At 44.3% G+C, this 10645-nt stretch overlaps 1 protein-coding gene across 1 annotated transcript in view; it reads left to right on the top strand.

Moving 5' to 3' along the window:
* The window catches only part of srrm2 (serine/arginine repetitive matrix 2), a 21672-nt gene that overhangs the window by 9350 nt on the left and 1677 nt on the right, over positions 1 to 10645 (top strand). The window contains exons 9-12 of the mRNA XM_037689151.1: positions 2129 to 2267; positions 2358 to 4708; positions 4806 to 5705; positions 5784 to 5855. Coding sequence (XP_037545079.1) covers positions 2129 to 2267; positions 2358 to 4708; positions 4806 to 5705; positions 5784 to 5855 — 3462 coding nt within the window. The remainder of the gene's footprint in view (positions 1 to 2128; positions 2268 to 2357; positions 4709 to 4805; positions 5706 to 5783; positions 5856 to 10645) is intronic.

The raw sequence follows: 10645 nt of genomic DNA, 5'->3' as shown, positions 1-10645 counted from the left end.
GGGCTGAGGGGGGGCAGGCAGAGAGTTCAGCATCCTCACGGCCTGATGGACGGAGCTGTTCCACAGTCTGCTGGTCCTAGAACTGAGGCTACGCAGTCTCCGCCCTAATGGCAGCAGGTTGAAGAAGCAGTGTAGCGGGTGGTCAAGATCTCCCACCCAGCAGAGGGCTTTCCTTCTGAGGCGAGAGCTGTGGAGGTCCTGAAGGCAGGGGAGAGAGGTGCCAATGATCTTCTCAGCTGTCCTCACGATCCGCTGGAGGGATTTGCGGCAGGATGCTGTGCAGGCCCCGTACCACACAGTGGAGCAGCTCATCAGGATGCTCTCGATGGCCCCCCTGTAGAAGGTTGTCATGATGGGGGTGGGGGCTCTCGCTCTTCTCAGCTTGCGGAGGAAGTAGAGCCGTTGGTGAGCCTTTTTGGCCACTGCTGCTGTGTTGATGGTCCAGGAGAGGTCCTCAGAGATGTGCACACCCAAGAACTTGGTGCTGCTCACCCTTTCCACAACAACACTGTTGATGGATAGTGGAGCATGTTTTGTCTGAGTTCTCCTGAAGTCCACAACAATCTCCTTGGTCTTCTCTGTGTTCAGCAAGAGATTGTTGCGTTTGCACCAGGAGACCAGCCGGCTCACCTCGCTCCTGTAGAGTGACTCATCGTTATTGCTGATGAGGCCTACCACAGTCGTGTCGTCCGCAAACTTGATGAAGAGGTTGGAGGGGTGTGATGGAGAGCAGTCGTAGGTTAGTAGAGTGAACAGAATGATGACAGAGTAGGTGGATTTATGGTAGTGAATTGTGAAACCATGACCTAGAATCGTAGCACATCTGATTACCTGTATGCATTCTCCTTATGTTGCAAAAGCTTGCTCCCAAGAGGGGCAGAGTGTTGGGAGCTGAGAGCATCCAGCCTTGTCAAAAGTAAATCATAGGCAGTGGCAGGAAGCTGCCAAGAAATGACAGAAAGTCTTTCAAAATAAAATAAAAAAATATACACATTTTGAAAAAGGGTACAAAGTATGAGACAAAAGTAGTGGCTTATACACTGACAATTATGGTATATTATATTTATTCATTACACACAGACTGAATGACTTCATCAAGTCTTCAGACTGATGAAGCCCTCTGGACAGAGGGCAAAACGTCTTTCCACAAAAAATAAACTGTCCAGATGACCTGATTGACCATTATTGGATAACTTTGGACAACTCAACAACAGCCCCAGGTGAGCCGCTACTGACGCTCTCTCTTGTTCAAGAGCGGCTTGACATAAGGAATGTGACAACTGAACCCCTTGTCTTGCATACATCTGAGCATGGTGGTTCTTCAAGCACTAACTCCAGCTGTAGTCCACTCTTTCATCACAAAGAAAAGCAGCTAGTTGCCAGGTGATAAAACACCAAACATCTACAAACTTCACCTCGTTTTGATGCTTTTAAGAATAATAAAAAAATAATTACAAATCAACTTTGAAAGATTCCTCATTGTGACTCTTTTCATGATTGGCTTTGAGATTTACAAATCATTCAGTTTTAACATTTTTCACAAAGTCCCAAATTGACAAAACTGTCTTGTGCTCACTAGTTATGTAAAACCGCTTTGCCATTGATAAGTACTACTCGATTTGGTTCCCGTCTTCTCGGGTCTTCTCAGGTCTTCTCAGGTGTCGTGAACGTCCACTCTTGACTTGCTTCCCCTCTCTGTCACTGCAAAGTAGGCGAGCATCGTAACGGCTCTCGCTGAATCCTCTGGTCACCAAACAAAAAGGATTGGACCTCTTCAGTGGTCCACAGGACTGCTTTTGGAGCTTCCGTTACTGAACTCTAGAAATGATCTACAAACCCACACTTCACAGCGATCGGACAGAAAACGGAGGTTAAGACGGAGGTGCTAAGTGGGGTTGGTATCGGCAGTGGGCGGACCCTTAACTAGTGCTGAGTGGGGGTGGTACCACCAGTGGGCAGGCCTTTTAACTGGTGCTGACTGGGTGTGGTACCGCCAATGGGTGGGCCCTTGTGTGGTGCAGAACTGACAAGTGTTCAACTGGGGGTTAGCACCATGAATAAATGAGTTTTAACTCAATTGAGTTTGTTAGTTTTTTTGTTTTAATTCTTTATTTTTGCTCTTTAACAGCGACCAGTCTCCACCTCCACCAAGGTCACTCCATAAGGACCAAACTGTAAGAAAACCTGAGGGTAGAATGGAGAAATCGCCTGACTGGAGGAGACGGGGTTATGAGGAGCACAGCTCACAGCGTCAGGGAGGTGAACAGGTGAGATGGACTTCAATACTTCAGCAATAAATACACAGTAGGTGAATGTTTTATTGCAGCTAGAATAAAAATGTCTCCCCCGTCATATAGACGAGGCCCAACCAGGAGAGGGAAAAACTGCAACAGAGGGAGAAGACCAAGAGGAGGCATGGCTCCTCATCTTCCTCTCCTCAGAAAACCATGGAGAGGGAGAAAGGGAGGAGATCCAGAAGCAAACAGAGAGAGAGGGAGAAAGGGAAGCACTCCAAAAGCATGGAGATGGAGAAAAAGAGGCGTTCAAGGAGCATTGAGATGGAAAGAAGGAGGCGTTCAAGGAGCATAGAGATGGAGAAAAGGAGGCGTTCGAGAAGCATTGAGATGGAGAAAAGGAGGCGTTCTAGGAGCGTCGAGATGGACAGAAGGGGGCGTTCAAGGAGCACAGAAATGGGGAGAAGAGGGCGCTCCAGGAGCAGAGAGAGGAGAGACAAAGGAAAGGAAAACGTACCTCAGAGGATGAGGCATGATACCACCTCTTCTTCTTCCTCTCCTCCTCCTCTTCCTCCTCCTCCTCAACAGGAAACCAGGAGGGAAAAAAGTAAAAACATCGAGCACGAAAAAGAAGAGGAGAGGAAACTGCACAGAAAGACCAGATATGATTCCTTGTCCTTCTCATTGTCTCCTGAAAAAGAGAAGCTCAGAACGCAAAAGAGTGGCGACAAGGAGCAACCATACTCACGAGCACTAAGTGACAGAGACAACCGGAAAGACAGCACCAAGAGACAGGACAGAGGAGCATCTCCTCACCAGCAGAGGAGTGACAAGAGAATAGATAGACATCTGTCTTGTGACCTCCCGTCCCCTGTCCACATCGGACATCTACAAGAACAGGAGCCCGAGAAGAGACAAGAACCAGACAAAGAGAGACCTAAAGAGGAGGGCAAACAAAGAGAACAAGGTGCTGGAAGAAGGAGAGATGAGGTCCAGTTGTCTGCAGAAAGTAGAAGAGATGTGTCCAAACCTTTGGAGACATCCCAGAGCGAGAGGACTGAGATGGCGAGAAGTCCCATAAAGGAGAAGTGTAAAGACGGAAAGAACCATGAGAGCAGCAGTGATAGCAGCAGCAGTGACAGTGATAGTGATAGCTCCTCCTCTTCATCCTCCTCTTCATCCTCCTCTTCATCCTCCTCTTCTTCATCACCCTCTAAAGATGAGGACAAAGCCCAGAAAGCTGCATCAGCAGACATGGACAGAAACAACATCACAAAAACATCTGCCATCGGAGCTGCTGTTGAAAGATATTTGGCCAGCGGAAGGAAGGAAAGCTCTGTCTCTGAGGAAACGAGACAGTCGCATAAAGATCAGAACCCTGAGGAGGACAAACATGATGGTGAAAGACCGGCCTGCAGAGCTCCTGCTGAAGAACACCAACCCCAAACTAAAAGACAAGAGCGTTACAGTCCCACACAGATGAACAGTCCTACCCCCTCCCCACCCAGCAGACCAGACACTCGAGGAGGCTGCAAGTACTCTCCTTCTAAAGCCACAAGTGGGGACAGAACCAGGAAGACCAAGACATCAAGCCCCTCAGCTAGAAGCTCCTGGTCTCCGCCTCAGAGAACATTGACAACCTCCCCAGCTCGTCGCACGCCTCCAAAGCAGTATCAGGAACCTCTGTCACGGTCTAGAAGAACTCCTCCATTAGTTCGGACAGATTGGGACAAGAGCAGGGAGGTGGATACAGAACCGCAAAGAGTTATCAGAAGGTTCCGATCCAAAAGTCCAAAGACACGCAGCATGTCAAGACCTAGAAGTCCAAGGAGGCGCAGTGGATCTAGGCCTAGAAGTCCAAGGAGGCGCAGTGGATCCAGGCCTAGAAGTTTAAGGAGGCGCAGTGGCTCTAGGCCTAGAAGTCCAAGGAGGCGCAGTGGATCTAGGCCTAGAAGTTTAAGGAGGCGCAGTGGCTCTAGGCCTAGAAGTCCAAGGAGGCGCAGTGGATCTAGGCCTAGAAGTCCAAGAAGACACAGTGGATCTAGGCCTAGAAGTCCAAGGATGTACAGTGGATCTAGGCCTAGAAGTCCAAGGAGGCGCAGTGGCTCTAGACCTAGAAGTCCAAGGAGGCGCAGTGTCTCTAGGCCTAGAAGTCCAAGGAGACGCAGTGTCTCTAGGCCTAGAAGTCCAAGGAGGCGCAGTGGGTCTAGGCCTAGAAGTCCAAAAAGGTGCAGTGGATCTAGACCTAGAAGTCCAAGGAGGCGCAGTGGGTCTAGGCCTAGAAGTCCAAGGAGGTGTATTGGATCTAGACCTAGAAGTCCAAGGAGGCACAGTGGGTCTAGGTCTAGAACTTCAAGAAGGCGCAGTGGGTCTAGACCTAGAAGTCCAAGGAGGACCAGCAGATTTCCATCCAGAAGCCCGAAGAGATGCAGTTCCACATCCAGAGTCCTAAGATCACCATGTCCCCTCAGCAGGTAAGATGAGAGCCTTCTGTGTCTCTGTTTAGGTTTTTAAAAATCAGTCAAAACAATTAAATGTTAAGGGTAATGTTTGAACATTTGAAATCTCCAGATCCCGCCAATCCCCGTCTCCACAGCGGAGGTGGAGGTCCAGTCGCTCCCTGTCCAAAGACAGAGATAGACAGCCTGAGAGGGCCAGGTCCAGGGAGGCGCAGAGACTGGGAGAGCCTAAAGGTGTTCCCCAGCCCTGCAGGTCGTCGTCCTCCTCTTCATCATCCTCCTCCTCCTCCTCCTCTTCGTCATCCTCACCCTCACCACCCAAAGAAAGAAAAGACTGTAAGGCACCAGCAGAGAAAGTCTTGAACAAACAGGGAGAGAAGACAAAAAGACAATCCTCTTTGTCTCAGGCGTCTTCCAGTGAATCCCTTCACGTTCCACTTTCAGGCAGAGGAGGTTCACCTTTGGACTCGCAACGTTCCGACTTGAGCAAGAAAGTCTTGCCATTGGACTCCAATCGTTTCGAGCCCGGCAGGGGCGTGTCACCAACAGATTCACGTCGCTCCGGGTCAGGAAAGAGAGTCTCACCGTCGAAGCCACAACATTCTGAGTCGAGCAGAAGAGACTCCACGTCAGAGTCGCATCGCTCTCACCCGGGCAAGAAGAGAATTTCTCCTTTGGACTCCAAACATTCTGGCTCAGGCAGAAGAGTTTCACCATCAGATCCATGGCACAGTTCGTCTGCAGAGTCTCCAGCCAACAGCCAATCAGACACCAGACAGGTATCACACCTGAGCAGGAAGCAGCCGGCAACCTGGCAGCAACCCGAGAAAACAGTCAGCAAAGACATGACTGTTAATGGGAAAGATAAAGCCAACAGGAGCAGCAGCTCTAGTTCCTCTTCATCCTCCTCCTCATCCACCTCCTCCTCGCCTTCTTCTTCCTCCTCGTCCTCCTCGTCGTCGTCTTCCTCCTCCTCAGACAGTTCTGACTCTGAAGCAGAGCAGGAAAAAGGGTGAGTTGGAGACTAAAAAACAGTTGTATTGAAACTAATCAGAACTCTTTTGACTAAAACTGGTTTTCTTTCCAACAGGAAACTGGTGGAAAGCCGAAGCTCTGATCCCTCCTCCTCATCCAGTGAGGAAAAAGATGCAAAGAAAAAAAGGTATTCAGCGAAATTTAAATTATTAATTAAATCAAAACAGCAATCCATACATCATCTTGTTGCAGTCAAGTCACAGTGGGGCAGGGGGGTTTGGACGTCTCTCCATAGCCAGCTGTTTTGGAAGGACTCCACTGTATTCCCAGACCAGCTGAGAGAGTTTCCAACGTTTCCTAGGTCTTCCATAGAGCTGGGCGATATCGCGATACTTTAAAAATATTGAGATCATTTCATTTGCGATATAAGTTGAGGTTATATCAATATAAACGATATAGTGTTATACTGTACTTGAAAATCCTCCTGCTGTCTTCTTTTTCCCACGCAGCCCCACTCCTTCTCCCTCCTTGAACACAAACACACAGCCCCTCAGCCACGTGCTCCCCCACTTCCTGCTTCTCCAGGTGTGTGGGGGGGGGTTAAAACAACAAGTAAACACGGGAGATATGAAGAGCAGCTTAGCTGCTGAGCAAAAAGAAAAACAATGGGTGTTATTTCAGAGATGGTTTGGATTTAAATTGTCAGATGAGCAGCAGAAAAATTATTTCTGTAGACAATGCTGAAAACAAGTCCCGACAAACGGTCTGAATTACGAATCTTTTTCACCATTAAAACAGCGCTACAATGCCCCATTTCCACTACTCCTACTCGGCCCTACTCTGCTCAGATCAGCTTTTTACACGTAGGATTTCCACTGCACTTCGGACCGGTTCTGGAGGCGTATCCAGAATCCAAAATCCTGCTAATGAACTTTTAATGAACTTTAATTCACCATTAAGAGAGAGTTCTGTGATGAGTTAAACTCAAAGCAGTCTGCTCCTCAGATAAATAATTTTAAATTATTATTTTTAAATATAAACGTTTCTGTCAACTTATTTTATATATGAATGTTTCTGTTCAGTGCCCTGAGACGACTTCTGTTGTGACTTGGCGCTATGTAAATAAACTGAATTTAATTAAATCTGATGAACCAGATTATACAAAAACATTTATATTTAAAATTCTATATTTTTCTTCATAATTTGATGTATTTACGCTCATTGTGTCTACTTTTATTGTTCAATTTAGATTTGTGGTTTTGTTTCTTGTGTACAGAATATTTTATTGTAGCTTTGATTTAAAGTTTAATTCTTGTTTTGTGATTTCCCAGATAGCAAAATATTATTGAATCAACACTGAAATGTGGTTAGGCAGAAATATTGAATCAATGTTGAACCCTGACATTGAAATTATACAGAAAGTGGTCGGTGACTTACACGTTGAATCAACGTTAGGTTTTCAACCATAACTGATACTATATCAATGTTGATTCAACCATCATCTAAATAGTAATCTGCATTTACATTTGTGTTGATTTTATATTGAATCAAAGTTAAGGAATCAATATTGATTCATGTACATTTGACATTAAAATATTCAACTTTTTAAAAACATTTACTATGTGAAGCCCATTAGAACAGTTTAGTTTTAATGTCTGCTGATAGGTCTAAATCATTACCATTAAGTTTCTTCATTTAGTACTGGTGTTAAATACACAATATTGTTGGCAGATGGTGGGTATTATGTTGTTCAAAATTCTTACATTATCATTGTTTCCAAAAATGTGTGAACACAAACTTAAAAATGACAACATAGCATTAATATAAAATTTTATTTAGGAAAACTGTCATAGGTCAAGACAGCCAGCAACTTGTCCCTGAGCAACAGATGTGGGTGACATGGTGACAAATATCGTTTGTGATAACAGGTCGACACCATATGCCTTCTCAGAGATAAAAAAAAAAAACAGATAAGGCAATTGTAGCACACTGTTGGAGGTCTGAAAGTGTCACCATGGCTTTAAGAGATCTCTACAATCTTTAAAAATGTATTTCTGTCGAGAGTGGGGGCCATACTGTCACCATTATCAACGACCAGGGCAAGGGTGTCCACAGTACCAACCGACCGACATTAAAGTGAAGTAAAAAAAAAGGCCAACCTCATTCCGCTGACATATTAGACAAAAACAAATTGAGGTCCACAGGCCAATAGCCGTCAATTTAGTTGTCAACATGAATGCATTTGAGAATGAGAACCACTGCTCTACCACTGATCTAAACCTCAAATTGCTCTATGAATGCTGTAACCATTCTATGGATGGGTACCGTAAATGCAGAGGACACATACAGGATATCCAGTTACAGCTCAGTGCAGTACGTGCAGCGACACAAACAGTGGGAGGCCCAGTATATACCGTATTTTTCCACCCTATAAGCTGCGTTTTGGTTTTTTTTGCATAATTTGCCTGTCCTGATACTTATAGGCCAAAGCAATGCATTTATGGATTTTTTTTCCATATTTATAAACCGATTTTTGGCTGAGATATTACGGTTTTCATTCATTCTGACTGAAAAAAATTTTACACTACTATTTTCAGTCGTTAAATGGCAGTCGAGTAGTAAGGCATGCCGTTGTATCATACATTAAGTAGTAGCTATTAATGACAAATTCAAGAAAGTTCAAGACAAAAACTTCTGGACTTTATTATACTTTACACTTTGTTTTAGTCTTGAACTTTTTTTTATTTACCATGTCCTGGATGACTGAGAATCCTCACCAGCTATTAATGACACAATTGGCTTGCCATACACTGCCCACCTTCGTTCTGCTCACTGCTTGGAGCAACCGTCAAATCAGCTTCATTTCACTGCACTGCCCCAGCGAAATGCAGCTAATTTGACCATTAAAGTGCATTTATTAAGTAAAAGTTAAACTAAGACACACCTTTACTATAATTTCGAGCAAACAAATAATTGTTTTTGATGCTTAACTTGTTAAATTTTGAAGAAACGCACAGCATTCCTTCCTTTTTTTTTCCTCCCTCCGCATGCTCCCGGAGCACCAAGACAGCAAATTTTTTGAAATACAGCAGATTTGACTGTTAGTCATTTTATTAAGCAAACGTTTGACTGAGACACATTTACAATAAAGTGGAGCAATCCATTGTTTTTAGATGTTAAGCTTGTTAAATTTCAAATAAATGCACAGCAACTCGTCCCTCTGTCCATTCCTACTTCGCCATTTGGCAGCCAATCGATTTTTGGCACAACACCGGCCCACACTTTTGGGTTGTCAGCGGAGACGCGTAAAATACGCGACGCGTCAGCAGTGACGCATAATAGATGTGACTTATACGGCGAAGCGACATACAGACCCTTTCCAAAAAATTTGAATATCATGGAAAAGTTGTTTAATGTCCATAATTCCATTTGAAAAGTTAATCTTTAATAGATGATGGATTCACGGCCTACAATTTAAACAATTTCAAGTATTTATTTGTTTATTTTTACATAATTTGGGCTTCCAGCTCATGAAACCCACGAAAACGGGATTTCAAAAAATTAGAATACTGTGAAGAAATCAGCCCAAATGTTGCATGAATGATTTAAACTGAGTGTGACACTAATCATCTACTAAACTCAAAGCACCTGCACAGGTTTCCCAGGTGTCATTAAATTGCTTCAGTTTGGTTCAATTGTCTCAGTTGGGTTCAATAGGGGAAGACTGCAGACATAACAGCTAGCCAGAAGACCATCATTGATACTCTCCATAGGATGAGTAAGCCACAAAAGTTCATAGCTAAGGAGGCTGGCTGTTCACAGAGTGCTGTGTCCAAGCATGTCAATGGAAAGTCTAGTGGAAGGGCAAAATGTGGCAGGAGAAGATGCACCAGCAAAAGAGATGACCGTGGGCTTCAGCAGATCATCAAACAGAGAAGATTCCAGAATCTGGCAGAGATCCAGAAAGAGTGGAATGAGGCGAGAGTCACAGTTTCAAAAACCACCACATTGACGCATCGGGAGATGGGCTACAACTGTCGGGTTCCTCCGTCCTCTTTTCCGATGAAAGTAAAGTGTGTCTTTCGTTTGGAAATCGAGGTCCAAGGGTTTGGATGAAGAAGGGTGAGGAACAGAGAAACTACTGCTTGAGGTCCAGTGTGAAATATCCACAGTCCGTCATGATTTGGGGTGCAATGTTCAGTGCAGGTGTTGGTAAACTCTGCTTTCTTAAATCTAAGGTCACCACAACAGTCTACCAGAATGTTTTAGAGGACTTCATGATTTCTTCTGCTGAGGATCTGTATGGAGATGCAGATTTCATCTTCCAGTAGGACCTGCCCATGCCGCCAGAAGCACCAAAACCTAGTTTGATGCGCATGCCATCACAGTGTTTGTCTGGCCAGCCAACTCACCGGACCTAAACCACATTGAGAATCTATGAATTATTCTCAAGAGGAAAATGAGGAGCACCAGACCCAACAACAAAGAAGAGCTGACAGCAAGCATCGAGAAAATCTGGGCTTCCATAACTCCCAGTCAATGCCACAGGCTGATTGTCTCAATACCACGTCGCATCGAGGCAGTGATTAAAGCAAAGGGATTCCTAACCAAGTATTGAAGATTGACATATCGTTTTGAATGTATCATGTTTTGATTGATTTGTTGTGATCCTAATTTTTTTCTCTTTTTTCTGCAAAAACTGACAAGTAGTGTGGACTGATGTCTTCACAGTATTCTAATTTCTTGAAATACTGTTTTCGTGGGTTTCATGAGCTGGAAGTCCAAACTATGTAAAAATAAACAAATAAATACTTGAAATCGTTTAAATTGTGGGCCCTGAATCTATCATATATTAAAGATTAACTTTGAATGGAATTGTGGAAGTTAAACAACTTTTCCATGATATTCAAATTTTTTTGAAAATGGTCTGTATATATATATATATATATATATATATATATATATATATATATATAT

Source organism: Nematolebias whitei, chromosome 15, assembly GCF_014905685.2.
Source record: "Nematolebias whitei isolate Nwh7 chromosome 15, NemWhi1, whole genome shotgun sequence".
NCBI classification, from domain to species: Eukaryota; Metazoa; Chordata; class Actinopteri; order Cyprinodontiformes; family Rivulidae; genus Nematolebias; species Nematolebias whitei.
Note: the sequence above shows the minus strand (reverse complement) of the source record. Positions and strands in the feature narration are given on the sequence as shown.